Source organism: Cherax quadricarinatus, chromosome 51 (assembly GCF_038502225.1).
Source record: "Cherax quadricarinatus isolate ZL_2023a chromosome 51, ASM3850222v1, whole genome shotgun sequence".
NCBI lineage: Eukaryota > Metazoa > Arthropoda > Malacostraca > Decapoda > Parastacidae > Cherax > Cherax quadricarinatus.
The window spans coordinates 1015780-1035779 of record NC_091342.1 but is presented as its reverse complement, the minus strand read 5'-3'; the positions used below and the strand labels follow the sequence as shown (position 1 = coordinate 1035779).

Below are 20000 nucleotides of genomic sequence, written 5' to 3'. Positions count from 1 at the left end.
CTGGTATTGTTGGTATTACTGACAGTTACTGGTATTGTTGGTATTACTGACAGTCACTGGTATTGTTGGTATTACTGACAGTTACTGGTATTGTTGGTATTACTGACAGTCACTGGTATTGTTGGTATTACTGACAGTTACTGGTATTGTTGGTATTACTGACAGTCACTGGTATTGTTGGTATTACTGACAGTCACTGGTATTGTTGGTATTACTGACAGTCACTGGTATTGTTGGTATTACTGACAGTCACTGGTATTGTTGGTATTACTGACAGTCACTGGTATTGTTGGTATTACTGACAGCCACTGGTATTGTTGGTATTACTGACAGTCACTGGTATTGTTGGTATTACTGACAGCCACTGGTATTGTTGGTATTACTGACAGTCACTGGTATTGTAGGTATTACTGACAGTCACTGGTATTGTTGGTATTACTGAGTCACTGGTATTGTTGGTATTACTGACAGTTACTGGTATTGTTGGTATTACTGACAGTCACTGGTATTGTTGGTATTACTGACAGTCACTGGTATTGTTGGTATTACTGACAGTTACTGGTATTGTTGGTATTACTGACAGTCACTGGTATTGTTGGTATTACTGACAGTCACTGGTATTGTTGGTATTACTGACAGTCACTGGTATTTTTGGTATTACTGACAGTCACTGGTATTGTTGGTATTACTGACAGTCACTGGTATTGTTGGTATTACTGACAGCCACTGGTATTGTTGGTATTACTGACAGTCACTGGTATTGTTGGTATTACTGACAGCCACTGGTATTGTTGGTATTACTGACAGTCACTGGTATTGTTGGTATTACTGACAGTCACTGGTATTGTTGGTATTACTGACAGTCACTGGTATTGTTGGTATTACTGAGTCACTGGTATTGTTGGTATTACTGACAGTTACTGGTATTGTTGGTATTACTGACAGTCACTGGTATTGTTGGTATTACTGACAGTCACTGGTATTGTTGGTATTACTGACAGTCACTGGTATTGTTAGTATTACTGACAGTCACTGGTATTATTGGTATTACTGACAGTCACTGGTATTGTTGGTATTACTGACAGTCACTGGTATTGTTGGTATTACTGACAGTCACTGGTATTGTTGGTATTACTGACAGTCACTGGTATTGTTGGTATTACTGACAGTCACTGGTATTGTTGGTATTACTGACAGTTACTGGTATTGTTGGTACTACTGACAGTCACTGGTATTGTTGGTATTACTGACAGTCACTGGTATTGTTGGTATTACTGACAGTCACTAGTATTGTTGGTATTGACAGTCACTGGTATTGTTGGTATTACTGACAGTCACTGGTAATGTTGGTATTACTGACAGTCACTGATATTGTTGGTATTACTGACAGTCACTGGTATTGTTGGTATTACTGACAGTTACTGGTATTGTTGGTATTACCGACAGTTACTGGTATTGTTGGTATTACTGACAGCCACTGGTATTGTTGGTATTACTGACAGTCACTGGTATTGTTGGTATTACTGACAGTCACTGGTATTGTTGGTATTACTGAGTCACTGGTATTGTTGGTATTACTGACAGTCACTGGTATTGTTGGTATTACTGACAGCCACTGGTATTGTTGGTATTACTGACAGTCACTGGTATTGTTGGTATTACTGACAGTCACTGGTATTGTTGGTATTACTGAGTCACTGGTATTGTTGGTATTACTGACAGTCACTGGTATTGTTGGTATTACTGACAGCCACTGGTATTGTTGGTATTACTGAGTCACTGGTATTGTTGGTATTACTGACAGTCACTGGTATTGTTGGTATTACTGAGGCACTTGTATTGTTGGTATTACTGACAGTCACTGGTATTGTTGGTATTACTGACAGCCACTGGTATTGTTGGTATTACTGACAGTCACTGGTATTGTTGGTATTACTGACAGTCACTGGTATTGTTGGTATTACTGAGAGGCACTGGTATTGTTGGTATTACTGACAGTTACTGGTATTGTTGGTATTACTGACAGCCACTCGTATTGTTGGTATTACTGACACTGGTATTGTTGGTATTACTGACAGTCACTGGTATTGTTGGTATTACTGAAAGTCACTGGTATTGGCATTACTGACAGCCACTGGTATTGTTGGTATTACTGACAGTCACTGGTATTGTTGGTATTACTGACAGTCACTAGTATTGTTGGTATTACTGACAGTCACTGGTATTGTTGGTATAACTGACAGTTACTGGTATTGTTGGTATTACTGACAGCCACTGGTATTGTTGGTATTACTGACAGTCACTGGTATTGTTGGTATTACTGACAGTCACTGGTATTGTTGGTATTACTGACAGTCACTGGTATTGTTGGTATTACTGACACACTGGTATTGTTGGTAATACTGACAGTTACTGGTATTGTTGATATTACTGACAGTCACTGGTATTGTTGGTATTACTGATAGCCACTGGTATTGTTGGTATTACTGACAGTTACTGGTATTGTTGGTATTACTGACAGTCACTGGTATTGTTGGTATTACTGACAGTCACTGGTATTGTTGGTATTACTGACAGCCACTGGTATTGTTGGTATTACTGACAGTTACTGGTATTGTTGGTATTACTGACAGTCACTGGTATTGTTGGTATTACTGACAGTTACTGGTATTGTTGGTATTACTGACAGTCACTGGTATTGTTGGTATTACTGAGTCACTGGTATTGTTGGTATTACTGACAGTCACTGGTATTGTTGGTATTACTGACAGTTACTGGTATTGTTGGTATTACTGACAGTCACTGGTATTGTTGGTATTACTGAGTCACTGGTATTGTTGGTATTACTGACAGTCACTGGTATTGTTGGTATTACTGACAGTCACTGGTATTGTTGGTATTACTGAGTCACTGGTATTGTTGGTATTACTGACAGCCACTGGTATTGTTGGTATTACTGACAGCCACTGGTATTGTTGGTATTACTGACAGTCACTGGTATTGTTGGTATTACTGACAGTCACTGGTATTGTTGGTATTACTGACAGTCACTGGTATTGTTGGTATTACTGATAGCCACTGGTATTGTTGGTATTACTGACAGTTACTGGTATTGTTGGTATTACTGACAGTTACTGGTATTTTTGGTATTACTGACAGTCACTGGTATTGTTGGTATTACTGACAGTCACTGGTATTGTTGGTATTACTGACAGTCACTGGTATTGTTGGTATTACTGACAGTCACTGGTATTGTTGGTATTACTGACAGTCACTGGTATTGTTGGTATTACTGAGTCACTGGTATTGTTGGTATTACTGACAGGCACTAGTATTGTTGGTATTACTGACAGTCAATGGTATTGTTGGTATTACTGACAGTCACTGGTATTGTTGGTATTACTGACAGTTACTGGTATTGCTGGTATTACTGAGTCACTGGTATTGTTGGTATTACTGACAGTCACTGGTATTGTTGGTATTACTGACAGTCACTGGTATTGTTGGTATTACTGACAGTCAATGGTATTGTTGGTATTACTGACAGTCACTGGTATTGTTGGTATTACTGACAGTCACTGGTATTGTTGGTATTACTGAGTTACTGGTATTGTTGGTATTACTGACAGTCACTGGTATTTTTGGTATTACTGGCAATCACTGGTATTGTTGGTATTACTGAGTTACTGGTATTGTTGGTATTACTGACAGTCACTGGTATTTTTGGTATTACTGGCAGTCACTGGTATTTTTGGTATTACTGACAGCCACTGGTATTGTTGGTATTATTGACAGTCACTGGTATTGTTGGTATTACTGACAGTCACTGGTATTGTTGGTATTATTGACAGTCACTGGTATTGTTGGTATTATTGACAGTCACTGGTATTGTTATTACTGACAGTCACTGGTACTGTTGGTATTACTGACAGTCACTGGTACTGTTGGTATTACTGACAGTCAACACTATCTAGAAAGATATGAAATGTAATACTTAATACTTTTAAATTAATACTGATTATAATAATAATAATAAGAAGAAGAATATAGAAATATTAATATTTTGAATAATATTTTTAAATAGGTACTTAAAAACTAGTAAGTGCTCATTCTGTTATGTTTTAATACTATTATTTATAATTATCATGTATATTTGAACTTGCTTAGTACACAGTGAAATCAGTAGGATTTTTTTAATGGTATTATGATGTTTAAGTAAAGCATTAAGAGATGTAGACCTGTGTTATGTTTGTGCATGAAATCTAGTCTCATGATATATATATATATATATATATATATATATATATATATATATATATATAAACACAAGCATGATTTACAAAGGATGATTCCTGCTAAGTAATTTGTGATTGTGTTGTTTTACCTGGAGAGAGTTCCGGGGGTCAACGCCCCCGCGGCCCGGTCTGTGACCAGGCCTCCTTAGGTCAGTGTCCCAGGATGCGACCCACACCAGTCGACTAACATCCAGGTACCCATTTTACTGATGGGGAACATAGACAACAGGTGGAAAGAAACAAGTCCAATGTTTCTACTCTGGCTGGGAATCGAACCCAGGCCCTCACCGTGTGAAGCGAGAGCGTTAACCACCAGGCCGCCAGAGCCTGGTTGGTTCTCACAGCTGCTTTAAGTAAATAGTTCTTACGATAACAGCGAACGAAAGACACACTTTACTAAACAAACTTTTACGGGAACAATAACTTTATATAAATCTTAACAGACTGGAACGTCACAAAGCAAAACTTGTTCTCCAGTGCGCGGGTTGCCTTCACTATAACAGTTGGTGTTTGTGGATGACTCGGTACTGTGGGGAGAGTCAGATGAGAAGCTGTAGACGCCACTACAAGTTTATGAAGGTGGTAAAAGCAAAGCGATAGAAAAATCTGTAAATATGGGGAATATAATATTGTAGAACAGGATGGTAGGAGGGAGTATAGAGTAAGTGAATGTATTCAGATACTTTAGAGTGGATGTATCAGATGCGTCTATGAGGGGGAACGTAAATCACTGGATAAATAAGAAAGAGTGAAGTATTAAAGAATCTATGAGAGGAAATCTACCGAAGAAAGCAAGAAGGGAAATGTATCAGAATATATTGACGCTGACGCTTTTCTGCGGGTGTACAGCAAAGTTCTCGAGTGAGGAGGAGGTTGGAGGAAGTGATTCAGGTCAGTATGTGGTGTCAGTGTTCTGTAGATAATAAATACAAGAAATTAGAAGTTGGTGTAGCATTACTGAGGTAAAATGAGATGGCTCAGTCATATAGAAAATATGAAGCATGAGATTGATTAAAATGGAACATTATACAAATTGAAGGTGGATGGAGAGAGGTATATGAGATGTCACAGGAATGGTTGGAAGGAAGGTGGGGAAGAAATAGGTAGTGAATTTATGATTTAACAGGCACGCCTGAGCATAAACACACACACACACACACACACACACACACACACACACACACACACACACACACACACACACACACACTATAAACACAAACATGATTTACAGAGGATAATTCCTGCTAAGTAATTGGTCATTGTGTTGTTGGTTCTCCCACAGCAGGGCAGAACGACTTAGCGAAGGCTGGGCAGGTGGAGACTGCTCAGACCATGTGCCACGTTGCTCTTGACGAGTGCCAGAAGGATGAGGGATGTCGTCCACTGCTTGACGGTGTCATGCTGTGGTGTGAGCACGCTCACTGTGAACCTGACCGCTGTCGTACCGCTCTGCAGGAGTTCTACCAGCGAGTTAGCGTCTTACGTCGTCTACAGGTGGCCTTCTGTGTTTGTAGGTGAGTTCTGGCTTGTTTTCTGTGTATGTTTAGCATTCTAGGTATTTTTCTATGTCTGTAGGTGAGTTCTAGGTGGTATTCTATATAGGATAGATCCTGCAGGATTTCTGACAATGATTGTCAAGCCATTGGCGTTACCTGAAACTTATCTGAAAGGCTAGGGCCTTTCAGGTAAGTTTCCAAGATGTTACAGATTTCCTGGATTGCTACATAGCCAACTGGATTAAATCGAAAGATGTAATGGGAGAAAAGCGACATCTTTATGAGTAAGGCACATACGTAATGCCTCCATAACTTTGCTGAGAAGGCAAGACGTTTCTCAATAACTCAAATCACTCAAATAGTGTATGAGTGTTTGTGTATATATATATATATATATATATATATATATATATATATATATATATATATATATATATATATATATATATATATATATATATATATATATATAATGTCGTGCCGAATACGTAAAACTGGTCAGTTAGCAAGAACTCATTTAAAATTAAGTCCTTTTTAAAATTTTCTCTTATACGTTTAAAGATATAATTTTTTCATTAATGTTAATGTAAAAAATTACAATTTTGCACCAAAAGAATCTTAGAAAACTTACCTAACCTTATAATAACAAGCGCAATTTATTTTAGCCTAACCCAACTAAATATATTTTAGATTTGTTTACAATAATTTAATACTAAACAAACACAGTGAAATATATTTTTCTCGTTAGGTTCAGAATGATTTTGGCGAAATTATTCCATACTCAAATTTTCGCTTGTCCTATATGGCAAGATGAGCGTTGCTATTTAAGCCAAGATGGCAAGTTCTGCCTATTCGGCACGACATATATCTATCTATATATATATATATATATATATATATATATATATATATATATATATATATATATATATATATATATATATATATATATATAATGAAGGTTGTATTACTGCTACACACGACGGTGTACCACACAGAAGGGGGTGTTCTACCACACATGGGTGTTCTTCCACTCAGGAGGGGTGTTCTGCCACTCAGCAGGGGGTGCTCTGCCACACAGGAAGGGGTGTTCTGCCACACAGGAGGGGGTGTTCTGCCACTCAGGAGGGGGTGTTCTGCCACTCAGGAGGGGGTGTTCTGCCACACAGGAGGGAGTGTTCTGCCACACAGAAGGGGTGTTCTGCCACACAGGAGAAGGTGTTCTGCCACACAGGAGGGGTGTTCTGCCACACAGAAGGGGTGTTCTGCCACACAGGAGGGGGTGTTCTGCCACTCAGCAGGAGGTGCTCTGTCACACAGAAGGGGGCGTTCTGCCACACAGGAGGGGGTGTTCTGTAACTCAGGAGGGGGTGTTCCGCCACACAGGAGGGGGTGATCTGCCACTCAGGAGGGGGTGTTCCACCACACAGGAGGGGGTGTTCTGCCACTCAGGAGGGGGTGTTCCGCCACACAGGAGGGGGTGTTCTGCCACTCAGGAGGGGGTGTTCTGCCACACAGGAGGGGGTGCTCTGCCACACAGGAGGGGGTGTTCTGCCACACAGGAGGGGGTGTTCTGCCACACAGGAGGGGGTGTTCTGCCACTCAGGAGGGGGTGTTCCGCCACACTAGAGCGGGTGTTCTGCCACACAGGACGGGGTGTTCTGAAACACAGGAGGGGTGTTCTGCCACACAAAAGGGGTGTTCTGCCACACAGGAGGGGGTGTTCTGCCACACAGGAGGGGTGTTCTGCCACGCAAAAGGGGGTGTTCTGCCACACAGGAGGGGTGCTCTGCCACACAGGAGGGGTGTTCTGCCACACAGGAGGGGTGTTCTGCCACACAGGAGGGGTGTTCTGTCACACAGGAGGGGTGTTCTGCCACACAGGAGGGGTGTTCTGCCACACAGGAGTGTCATGTGGGTTTTCGATAACGTGGATGGGGTAAGAATACTCACGTAGGCTGGTAGTACATATAATATAACAGAAAGTATGGGGAAGCACCAACAGCCGACCTGTCTCTCTCTGCTGGCTAACTACGACTGACTCACAGTGCCTATGGGTGAGAGGGTGTTTGAAATCCTGCTATGGTCAGCAGCAATATGAATACAGTCAGTGATTCATGCAGAGACGGTTGGTAGTGAGTCATCTACTGGTACACTGGTTACTGGTAACTGGTTACTAGGAACTGGTACTACTACTGAGAGCTCGGCGACGCTAACATATGTCGTCCCGACATACAACTAATACAAACTAGAGATGGCAGGTATACAGCTTGGGCTGATTCTATACAATGTCAAAGTACACAACAATTGAACATTATAACATACATAAGTAGAATATTGGAATGGAAGCTTACATAACTGAAATTGTAATAAAACTGTAACGCAATACAAGGTATAATATAGCACAACTCATCGAATGAAACTCAACGTTGGTATTACACAATAGAAGTGATAAAAAAAAATTTGATCGATCGATCTGTATTCATGTGATCTACGGATTCTGAGGAAGGAATATATACAAAGAAAGAAGTGTTTAACAGAAAGGCAGATTCGGTGCACTCAAATCTAGACTGTTAACTCTCAGAATGCGGAGAGAACGTGAACACAAAAAAATTATTGAACACTGATAAGTTGATACTGTAATTATTCATCTATACAGGTTATTTACATTTAACCCCAACTCTGCTAGGGTGAGATTGATATATGCAGAATGGGTGTCATCTCTGGGAGGATCAAACTCTGTTGCACTGGCTAACTCATGCTGTATTTGAGGCAAATCTGAATTGGAAGTAACAAATGATACTTGAGGATTTCTCAATACCTGTCGTGTACGTAGGGAATAACGACATTCAGGTTGATCGTCTGACTGAGTATCAGATGTAGAGAGTACAGGAACAGTAGGATTGTCAGAGTCTGTCACGTTAGTCTGGGTTGGAACATCATTATCATCACATACTGACTTCATATGATCTAGATGCGATTCTTTATACTGACCAGTACTAATTTCTCTAACCTTATACTTATTACCAGTGATATGTTCAACTACTCGATAAGGACCCACAAACTTTTGATCAAGCTTAGGCATTGCAGACGTTTTGTTAAAGTTAGTCAGCATAACTCTCGAACCTACTTTGATTTTGGATGGCTTTGCTCGAGTGTTTGCGACTCTTGTAAATTCTGCTGTTGATTTATGAAGTGTTTCACGGATTCTTCTAAAAACACTTTGAGCTAAGCTGGTACGAGTTGCTATGAAATCATCAGGGTTGTAATTTGGTTTCGGATTAGAATATAGCAACTCATAAGGCAAACGTTTATCTACACCATACAATGCATAATGTGGAGTGTCACCTATAGAAACATTGTAAGCAGAATTTATAGCACACTGCACATCAGGTATAACTTCATCCCAAGTTTCACTGTTGGGATTGATAGTGGCTCTCAAGACATCAAGTACTTTCTTATTGGTACGTTCCGCTAACCCATTGCTGGCAGGATGATGAGGAACAATGGTGGATTTAGAGATCTTGTACAAGGTGCACAAATTTTCAAGAATCTCATTACAGAATTCACCACCATTATCTGTTACTAGGGACTTAGGGGTGGTATGCCTGCAGATAATGCGTTCTTTAAACGCTTTAGCTACTGTCTCGGCAGTCTTATCTGCAATAGGAACTAACTCACAATATCTGGTGAAATGGTCTACCATAACACACAGATGTTTGTTGCCCTGGAGGAAACATTGGAAATTAGTTAACAAATCTAGCGCAACTCTTTCCCAAGGTTCGTTAGTGGTTGGATACACTTGGATTGGATTAGGACCATTAGCATTACCTTTATGTTGCATGCAGACACTACATTTCTTAACATACTCAGAAATATCAGTTGCCATACGAGGCCAAAAGTATTTCAATCTGGCTTGTTTTACTGAACGATCCATACCAGGGTGCGCAACACCTGGTACATCCATCGTGAACTAGCTGTAAGGCTACATTCACTAGCGACTGTGGAATTACTAACTGGTATACTCTTCTGCTAGGAGTACCCAACTCGGCTGTTCGATACAGTAATTCTTGGTTCATGACAGTCACTGATGGGTGCTGGTGGCTTCACAGTCAGAATAAGATCTTCCTGGAGCAGGAATCGAATCACACCAGACCACATGGGATTTGTTCGTTGAGCATTCTTTACATCTTCAGCATTAAATAGAGGGTCTGCAGTTACTATACTAACATGTCGCGATAAGGCATCTGCGACTACATTTGACTTGCCAGGTAAGTGTTCAAAGGTGGGATTGAACTCTTGGATAGTCAAGGTCCATCCATCTGGCTAACCTTCCAGTAGGTTGTTTGTTCTGGAATAAAGGTATCAGTGGAGCATGGTCTGTCAAGACATGAACAGATTACTGATAAATAATGTCTCGGAAGTGCTTTAAAGACCATACTATTGCTAAAGCTTCTTGCTCAGTTACTGTATAATTACGTTCAGCCTTCGTAAGGACTCGGCTAGCAAATGCAACTGCGTTGTACTTGCCATCAGTCTTCTGAGCTAGTACGGCACCTATGCCAATAGAACTAGCATCAGTAGTCAGATAGAAGGGCTTAGAAAAATCTGGAAATTTCAAAATTGGAGCAGATGTTAGCTTTTCTTTTAAAGTTTGGAATGCTCTTTCTTGACGGAAGGTCCAAACAAAAGGAGCATCTTTCTTAAGCAACTCAGAGGAGCAGCTATGGAAGAAAAATTGGCAATGAAAGATCTATAAAAACCTGCTAAGCCCACAAAGGATCTTACAGCATCAGCAGTTTTGGGTGTTGGAAAATTTAGTACTGCAGTTACTTTACTTTGGTCAGTCGTAACCCCTCTAGGAGTGACTACGTGACCAAGAAACTTAATTTCTGATCTGAAAAATTGACATTTAGACAGTTTGATCTTTAAATTGGCTTCTTCAAGCTTACCAAGTACTACATCAAGTCTTTTCAAGTGTGTATCCACGTCTTTAGACATGACGATTACGTCATCTAAGTACACCATAAGTGCATTACCTATGAGACCTCTAAAGATATTAGTCATGAGCCTTGAGAACGTGATAGGGGAGGATCGTAATCAAAACGCCATATTGAGGAAGTGATAATGACCTGTAGGAGTGGAGAATGCAGTTAGCTCTTGGCTGTCCTCGTGAAGAGGGACTTGCCAAAACCCTTGTAACAAATCCAGGGTTGAAAAGACTTTGTTATCTCCGATGTTACGTAAAAGATCACCCAGTACAGAGAGTGGGAAGCGATCTGGAATAGTTTTCGCATTTAACTTCCTAAAGTCAATCACTGGGCGCCAAGTACCATCCTTCTTAGGTACTAGGATCAAAGGCGCATTCCAAGGTGAATTGCTAGGTGCAATAACTCCATCATCAAGCATTTGATTGATCAATTCTTCTGCGACAGCAACTTGTGAATGAGGCATTCTGTACGCAGGTATATAGATAGGTCTAGTACCAGGTTCAAGTGGAATACGATGGGACAATAAGTTCGTTATACCCATCTTCTCACCTGGTAAGGCAATGGCTTTACGACTTTTGTTCAACAGAGTCAACAAACGCTTGACTTCATCTGGGAAGTCAGTGGGAGCTATGTCTTTCTCCTCAACTGGTGGAACAGATTGATCCAGTGAAGTGGATGAGGTCTCCCCGGTAGAAATAGCACCGACCCACTGGTCAGGTGACAACTCATCCTCTACCTGAACAGGGTAAGGATAGTGAACAAGGTCAACAAGATTGGTATTTGCTCTGAGACGAACACTGTGACCAGAAGTGTTAGCTAGGAAGAAATGGATCTTACTATCTCTTACAACATGTAAGGATGGTTCAACAAATAGACCTTTTACTTTGCAAGAATCACTGTCAACTAGGACCTTATCACCATCTGAAACACTAGGAACAACAACAGACACTCTAGTGAGGGCACTAGCTGCGACAGAAACGTCTTTCTGCAGACGGCATGTGACATCAACAAGAGATGGCATTACTAGTTGCAAGTAATTGTTTTCCGACAAGGCGTCCCCTGTGGAGAAACTACTACTTGAACTAGCAGACATTGCAGGGATAGGCTCAGCACTCAAGGTAGTCAGAGCGTCCTCGGACACTTGAGGTAACTGGACACTATCTTGCAAGTCTGAAGTTGCAGGAACACAGACAGGAATGACAGGATCATCAGTGCCTGACCGCTTGGGTACGCTACTGGAAAATGCATTGGCCTGTAAGGACTTAATTCGAATGTCGTACTCTGCGGCAGTATGACAGATCTCGGATCCAAGCTGGTAACCCCAAAATGGTACGATCAAGTCATCAATTTGGGCATACCATCGATAAGAGTCGAGCACAATGCGTAAGTCTCGCATGGAAGCAAATCCCAGTAGAAGGTCACCAGGGAAAGTAATCTGGTCGACAACAAGGAAGCAGTGAAGTCTCTACCTTGGATAGAAAAAGTTAGGGAAGTCCGACCTCGGACACGCAGGTGAGAACCAGCTACTCCACTAAGGGAGGACACTGAGTCGGTTCTACGAGAAGGACATGTCGTAACTGCTTATCCCTAAACAAACTAGACCTGATAATATTGACTTGCGCACCAGAGTCCATGAACAAATGAACGGGCGCATTATGAACAGATGCTTGCACTATAGGACCTATGGTTGCATTGGAAGTTATGTGCAAACAAAAAGGTGGATTGTCATCAGCAAAGATTTGTTCCACTTCATCCCCAAAATCATCTACGTCAGAGACGTGTGAAGCAACATCATCAGCAGGATTGTCATTCTCGAGACTGCTTAAGGCTTCAGGAATTGTGAACGGGGATGGTGTACTCATTATCACCTACTGTCACCATGGGACGGTTTGACTGGGGCGCTCGAATTCCCCCGAATTGGAAGAATGAGCCTGGTTCTGGTTATTTTGAGAACCACGATGTCTGTTTCCTCTACGGGTTCTGCGGTTGGAACGGCCACGGAAAGACCTAGAGTACTGAAGGTTGTAGAGAGCATTGCACTCAGATGTGTCATGTCCATGTATTCTATGATAAGTGCAGTAGGGAAGATCTGACTTGTCATGTGGGTTTTCGATAACGTGGATGGGGTAAGAATACTCACGAAGGCTGGTAGTACGTATAATATAACAGAAAGTATGGGGAAGCACCAACAGCCGACCTGTCTCTCTGCTGGGTTAGAAGCTGGGTTGACCGACTGGCTTAACCCACGAGAATGGCTGACTGGAAGACGTGTAACGATGCACACAGAATGAAGGAGCAGGTGGATGACAGGAGACAGGCTGGATGGTAGGCCGAGGTAGGCTGACAGCGTTCACTTCCATAGTCTGGCTTACTGACTGGCTTAATTGCAAAATCCGGGTCAACCCCTCGGAGATTGAAGCAATTAGCACACGAACTAAGCCAGGAAGCTTGAAAAACGGCTGCAACAGGCTTGCAGGCTGGAGAACAGGGTGGAGGTGAGTGAGGGTAGCGAGTAGCTGGAGGTGGCAGACGGTTCACCTTTGACCTGCCGGCTCCCCACAAACAGTCTTCTAACGTCTTGAAATACCCTTAAATCCACGCCCACACCGGTGCCACCATTTGTCATGTGGGTTTTCGATAACGTGGATGGGGTAAGAATACTCACGTAGGCTGGTAGTACGTATAATATAACAGAAAGTATGGGGAAGCACCAACAGCCGACCTGTCTCTCTCTGCTGGCTAACTACGACTGACTCACAGTGCCTATGGGTGAGGGGGTGTTTGAAATCCTGCTATGGTCAGCAGCAATATGAATACAGTCAGTGATTCATGCAGAGACGGTTGGTAGTGAGTCATCTACTGGTACACTGGTTACTGATAACTGGTTACTAGGAACTGGTACTACTACTGAGAGGAGGGGGTGATCTGCCACACACGAGGAATGTTCTGCCACACAGGAGGGGTGTTCTGCCACACAGGAGTGGTGTTCTTCCCTCAAAGGAGGGGTGTTCTGCCACACAGGAGGGGTGTTCTGCCACACAGGAGGGGGTGTTCTGCCACACAGGAGGGGGTGTTCTGCCACACAGGAGGGGTGTTCTGCCACACAGGAGTGGTGTTCTTCCCTCAAAGGAGGGGTGTTCTGACACACAGGAGGGGGTGATCTGCCACACATGAGGGGTGTTCTGCCACACATGAGGGGTGTTCTGCCACACAGGAGGGGTGTTCTGCCAAACAGGAGAGGTATTCTCCCACACAGGAGGGGTGTTCTGTCACACAGGAAGGGTGTTCTGCCACACAGGAGGGGTGTTCTGCCAAACAGGAGAGGTGTTCTGCCACACAGGAGGGGGTGTTCTGCCACACAGGAGGGGTGTTCTGCCACACAGGAGGGGTGTTCTGCCACACAGGAGGGGTGTTCTGCCACACAGGAGGGGTGTTCTGCCACACGGGAGGGGGTGTTCTGCCACACGGGAGGGGGTGTTCTGCCACACAAGAGGGGGTGTTCTGCCACACAGGAGGGGTGTTCTGCCACACAGGAGAGGGTGTTCTGCCACAGGATGGGGTGTTCTGCCACACAGGAGGGGTGTTCTGCCACACAGGAGGGGTGTTCTGCCACACAGGAGGGGTGTTCTGCCACCCAGGAGGGGGTGTTCTCCCACACGAGAGGGTGTTCTGCCACACAGGAGGGGTGTTCTGCCACACAGGAGGGGTGTTCTGCCACACAGGAGGGGTGTTCTGCCACCCAGGAGGGGGTGTTCTCCCACACGAGAGGGTGTTCTGCCACACAGGAGGGGTGTTCTGCCACACAGGAGGGGTGTTCTGCCACACAGGAGGGGTGTTCTGCCACACAGGAGGGGTGTTCTGCCACTTAGGAGGGGTGTTCTGTCACACAGGAGGGGTGTTCTGCCACACAGGAGGGGTGTTCTGCCACACAGGAGGGGTGTTCTGCCACACAGAAGGGGGTGTTCTGCCACACAGGAGGGGTGTTCTGCCACCCAGGAGGGTTGTTCAGTCCACCCAGGAGGGTTGTTCAGTCCACCCAGGAGGGTTGTTCAGTCCACCCAGGAGGGTTGTTCAGTCCACCCAGGAGGGTTGTTCTGCCACCCAGGAGGGGTGTTCTGCCACACAGGAGGGGTGTTCTGCCACACAGGAGGGGTGTTCTGCCACACAGGAGGGGTGTTCTGCCACACAGGAGGGGTGTTCTGCCACACAGGAGGGGTGTTCTGCCACACAGGAGGGGTGTTTTGCCACACAGGAGGGATGTTCTGCCACATAGGAGGAGTGTTCTGCCACACAGGAGGAGTGTTCTGCCACACAGGAGGAGTGTTCTGCCACACAGGAGGGGTGTTCTGCCACACAGGATGGGTGTTCTGCCACACAGGAGGGGTGTTCTGCCACACAGGAGGGGCGTTCTGTCACACAGGGGTGTTCTGCCACACAGGAGGGGTGTTCTGCCACACAGGAGGGGAGTTCTGCCACACAGGAGGGGTGTTCTGCCACACAGGAGGGGTGTTCTGCCACACAGGAGGGGTGTTCTGTCACACAGGAGGGGTGTTCTGTCACACAGGAAGGGTGTTCTGCCACACAGGAGGGGTGTTCTGCCACACAGAAGGGGGTGTTCTGCCATACAGGAGGGGTGTTCTGCCACACACGAGGGGCGTTCTGCCACACAGGAGGGGTGTTCTGCCACACAGGAGGGGTGTTCTGCGACACAGGAGGGGTGTTCTGCCACACAGGAGCGGTGGTCTGGCACACAGGAGGGGTGTTCTGCCACACAGGAGGGGTGTTCTGCCACACAGGAGGGGTGGTCTGCCACACAGGAGGGGTGTTCTGCCACACAGGAGGGGTGGTCTGCCACACAGGAGGGGTGTTCTGCCACACAGGAGGGGTGGTCTGCCACACAGGAGGGGTGTTCTGCCACACAGGAGGGGTGTTCTGCCACACAGAAGGGGGTGTTCTGCCACACAGGAGGGGTGGTCTGCCACACAGGAGGGGTGTTCTGCCACACAGAAGGGGGTGTTCTGCCACACAGGAGGGGTGGTCTGCCACACAGGAGGGGTGTTCTGCCACACAGGAGGGGTGTTCTGCCACACAGGAGGGGTGGTCTGCCACACAGGAGAGGTGTTCTGCCACACAGGAGGGGCGTTCTGCCACACAGGAGGGGTGGTCTGCCACACAGGAGGGGTGGTCTGCCACACAGGAGGGGTGTTCTGCCACACAGAAGGGGTGGTCTGCCACACAGGAGGGGTGTTCTGCCACACAGGAGGGGTGGTCTGCCACACAGGAGGGGTGTTCTGCCACACAGGAGGGGTGTTCTGCCACACAGGAGGGGTGTTCTGCCACACAGGAGGGGTGTTCTGCCACACAGGAGGGGTGTTCTGCTGCCCTAGTATAAAAGAACATTATCTTGCCGGGGTAACTAAACCATTTGACGATATATTTCTTGCTTAACTTTTTATTGCTTTATAAATTATATGTTGGTGGTATTTTTACTCACGATGATCTGTTGTGACTCTCTTTGTTGTCTGTGGGTTGTATGAGGTTGTCTTTGTTGTCTGTGGGTTGTCTGTGGTTGTCTTTGTTGTCTGTGGGTTGTCTGTGGTTGTCTTTGTTGTCTGTGGGTTGTCTGTGGTTGTCTTTGTCTGTGGGTTGTCTGTGCTTGTCTGTGGTTGTCTTTGTTGTCTGTGGGTTGTCTGTGCTTGTCTGTGGTTGTCTTTGTTGTCTGTGGGTTGTCTGTGGTTGTCTTTGTTGTCTGTGGGTTGTCTGTGCTTGTCTGTGGTTGTCTTTGTTGTCTGTGGGTTGTCTGTGGTTGTCTTTGTTGTCTGTGGGTTGTCTGTGGTTGTCTTTGTTGTCTGTGGGTTGTCTGTGGTTGTCTTTGTTGTCTGTGGGTTGTCTGTGGTTGTCTTTGTTGTCTGTGGTTGTCTGTGGTTGTCTTTGTTGTCTGTGGTTGTCTTTGTTGTCTGTGGGTTGTCTGTGGTTGTCTTTGTTGTCTGTGGGTTGTCTGTGGTTGTCTTTGTTGTCTGTGGGTTGTCTGTGGTTGTATGTGGGTGTCTTTGTTGTCTGTGGTTGTCTTTGTTGTATGTGGGTTGTCTGTGGTTGTCTTTGTTGTCTGTGGGTTGTCTTTGTTGTCTGTGGGTTGTCTGTGGTTGTCTGTGGTTGTCTTTGTTGTCTGTGGTTGTCTGTGGTTGTCTTTGTTGTCTGTGGTTGTCTGTGGTTGTCTTTGTTGTATGTGGGTTGTCTGTGGTTGTCTTTGTTATCTGTGGGTTGTCTGTGGTTGTCTTTGTTGTCTGTGGGTTGTCTGTGGTTGTCTTTGTTGTCTGTGGGTTGTCTGTGGGTGTCTTTGTTGTCTGTGGGTTGTCTATGGTTGTCTTTGTTGTCTGTGGTTGTCTTTGTTGTCTGTGGGTTGTCTGTGGTTGTCTTTGTTTTCTGTGGGTTGTCTGTGGGTGTCTTGTCTGTGGGTTGTCTATGGTTGTCTTTGTTGTCTGTGGTTATCTTTGTTGTCTGTGGGTTGTCTATGGTTGTCTTTGTTGTCTGTGGTTATCTTTGTTGTCTGTGGGTTGTCTTTGTTGTCCGTGGTTGTATGTGGGTGTCTTTGTTGTCTGTGGTTTGTCTGTGGTTGTCTTTGTTGTCTGTGGGTTGTCTATGGTTGTCTTTGTTGTCTGTGGGTGTCTTTGTTGTCTGTGGGTTGTCTATGGTTGTCTTTGTTGTCTGTGGTTGTCTGTGGTTGTTTTTGTCTGTGGGTTGTCTGTGGTTGTCTTTGTTGTCTGTGGGTTGTCTATGGTTGTCTTTGTTGTCTGTGGTTGTCTGTGGTTGTCTTTGCTGTCTGTGGGTTGTCTGTGGTTGTCTGTGGTTGTCTTTGCTGTCTGTGGGTTGTCTGTGGTTGTCTTTGTTGTCTGTGGGTTGTCTATGGTTGTCTTTGTTGTCTGTGGTTGTCTGTGGTTGTCTTTGTTGTCTGTGGGTTGTCTGTGGTTGTCTTTGTTGTCTGTGGGTTGTCTGTGGTTATCTTTGTCTATGGTTGTCTTTGTTGTCTGTGGTTGTCTGTGGGTTGTCTGTGGTTGTCTTTGTCTATGGTTGTCTTTGTTGTATGTGGTTGTCTTTGTTGTCTGTAGGTTGTCTATGGTTGTCTTCGTTGTCTGTGGGTTGTCCGTGGGTTGTCTGTGGTTGTCTTTGTTACAAGTGAGTGAGCAGAGACGAGAATATTTTCAGTCTCGATAATAATAATAATATGACGAACACGAGAAATGTTTTCTTAAGACGAGGAATATTTTCTTACGTAACAAAGAGAGTAATATTAATGAGAGTAACGCGCACACGCACACACACACACAATGTATGTATATATGTAATATCTATATATATATATATATATATATATATATATATATATATATATATATATATATATATATATATATACATGACCTTTCAAGGTGCTTTATATTTATATTCATCAAATGCAGTATTACCCCTACGGATTTAGCGCTACCTATAATGTAAGTGGCCCGGCAAGCACTTAGCCAGTGTTACCATCTCAAGGGAAAACATCTCCCAGTATTACCATAGCCGCGGTGGAGCCTCACACCCCGGTGTACAACACGCATCTCAACACAAACTTTTTCCACTGATTTTAATCTGGCAACATTTGCAAGTATAATGGAAGCTTTGTTGACCGTAAGGGCGTCTTGCCCATTACAACTACTGTAACTTTAGTCCTTATGTTATGAGCTGCAAGGAGGAACGAGGCATGGGAATAATTTTTTTTAGATATTAATGTTTATATAAGAATAATAATTACTGATGTTTATATAGATACTATACTGATATTTATATAAGTACAATAATTAATGTTGTTTATATAAGTACTATAATCACTTATGTTTATATAAATACCAGTATAATTACTGATGTTTATATAAGCACTGTTTAATACGAGTCATTTAATTAGTTATATTCTATGCACCTATATTTCTATATACCCAGTTTACTGTCGTGTTGTGATGACCCTGGTGTTGTGATGACCCTGGTGTTGTGATGACCCTGGTGTTGTGATGACCCTGGTGTTGTGATGACCCTGGTGTTGTGATGACCCTGGTGTTGTGATGACCCTGGTGTTGTGATGACCCTGGTGTTGTGATGACCCTGGTGTTGTGATGACCCTGGTGTTGTGATGACCCTGGTGTTGTAATGACCCTGGTGTTGTGATGACCCTGGTGTTGTGATGACCCTGGTGTTGTGATGACCCTGGTGTTGTAATGACCCTGGTGTTGTGATGACCCTGGTGTTGTGATGACCCTGGTGTTGTGATGACCCTGGTGTTGTGATGACCCTGGTGTTGTGATGACCCTGGTGTTGTGATGACCCTGGTGTTGTGATGACCCTGGTGTTGTGATGACCCTGGTGTTGTGATGACCCTGGTGTTGTGATGACCCTGGTGTTGTGATGACCCTGGTGTTGTGATGACCCTGGTGTTGTGATGACCCTGGTGTTGTGATGACCCTGGTGTTGTGATGACCCTGGTGTTGTGATGACCCTGGTGTTGTGATGACCCTGGTGTTGTGATGACCCTGGTGTTGTGATGACCCTGGTGTTGTGATGACCCTGGTGTTGTGATGACCCTGGTGTTGTGATGACCCTGGTGTTGTGATGACCCTGGTGTTGTGATGACCCTGGTGTTGTGATGACCCTGGTGTTGTGATGACCCTGGTGTTGTGATGACCCTGGTGTTGTGATGACCCTGGTGTTGTGATGACCCTGATGTTGTGATGACCCTGGTGTTGTGATGACCCTGGTGTTGTGATGACCCTGGTGTTGTGATGACCCTGGTGTTGTGATGACCCTGGTGTTGTGATGACCCTGGTGTTGTGATGACCCTGGTGTTGTGATGACCTTGGTGTTGTGATGACCCTGGTGTGATGACCCTGGTGTTGTGATGACCCTGGTGTTGTGATGACCTTGGTGTTGTGATGACCCTGGTGTGATGACCCTGGTGTTGTGATGACCCTGGTGTTGTGATGACCTTGGTGTTGTGATGACCCTGGTGTTGTAATGACCCTGGTGTTGTAATGACCCTGGTGTTGTGATGACCCTGGTGTTGTGATGACCCTGGTGTTGTGATGACCCTGGTGTTGTGATGACCCTGGTGTTGTGATGACCCTGGTGTTGTGATGACCCTGGTGTTGTGATGACCCTGGTGTTGGGGTATACCTTGGAATGACCAG

At 44.5% G+C, this 20000-nt stretch overlaps 1 protein-coding gene across 7 annotated transcripts in view; it reads left to right on the top strand.

The window, feature by feature from the left end:
- Positions 1–20000, top strand: part of LOC128694761 (uncharacterized) — a gene marked incomplete at its 3' end in the record, with an annotated part of 640093 nt that overhangs the window by 596876 nt on the left and 23217 nt on the right. For 5 of the 7 annotated variants that reach the window (XM_070095663.1, XM_070095661.1, XM_070095659.1 and 2 more), the window contains 1 exon segment: positions 5581–5812. In XM_070095663.1, the coding sequence (XP_069951764.1) occupies positions 5581–5812 (232 nt within the window). 7 annotated transcript variants of the gene reach the window in all.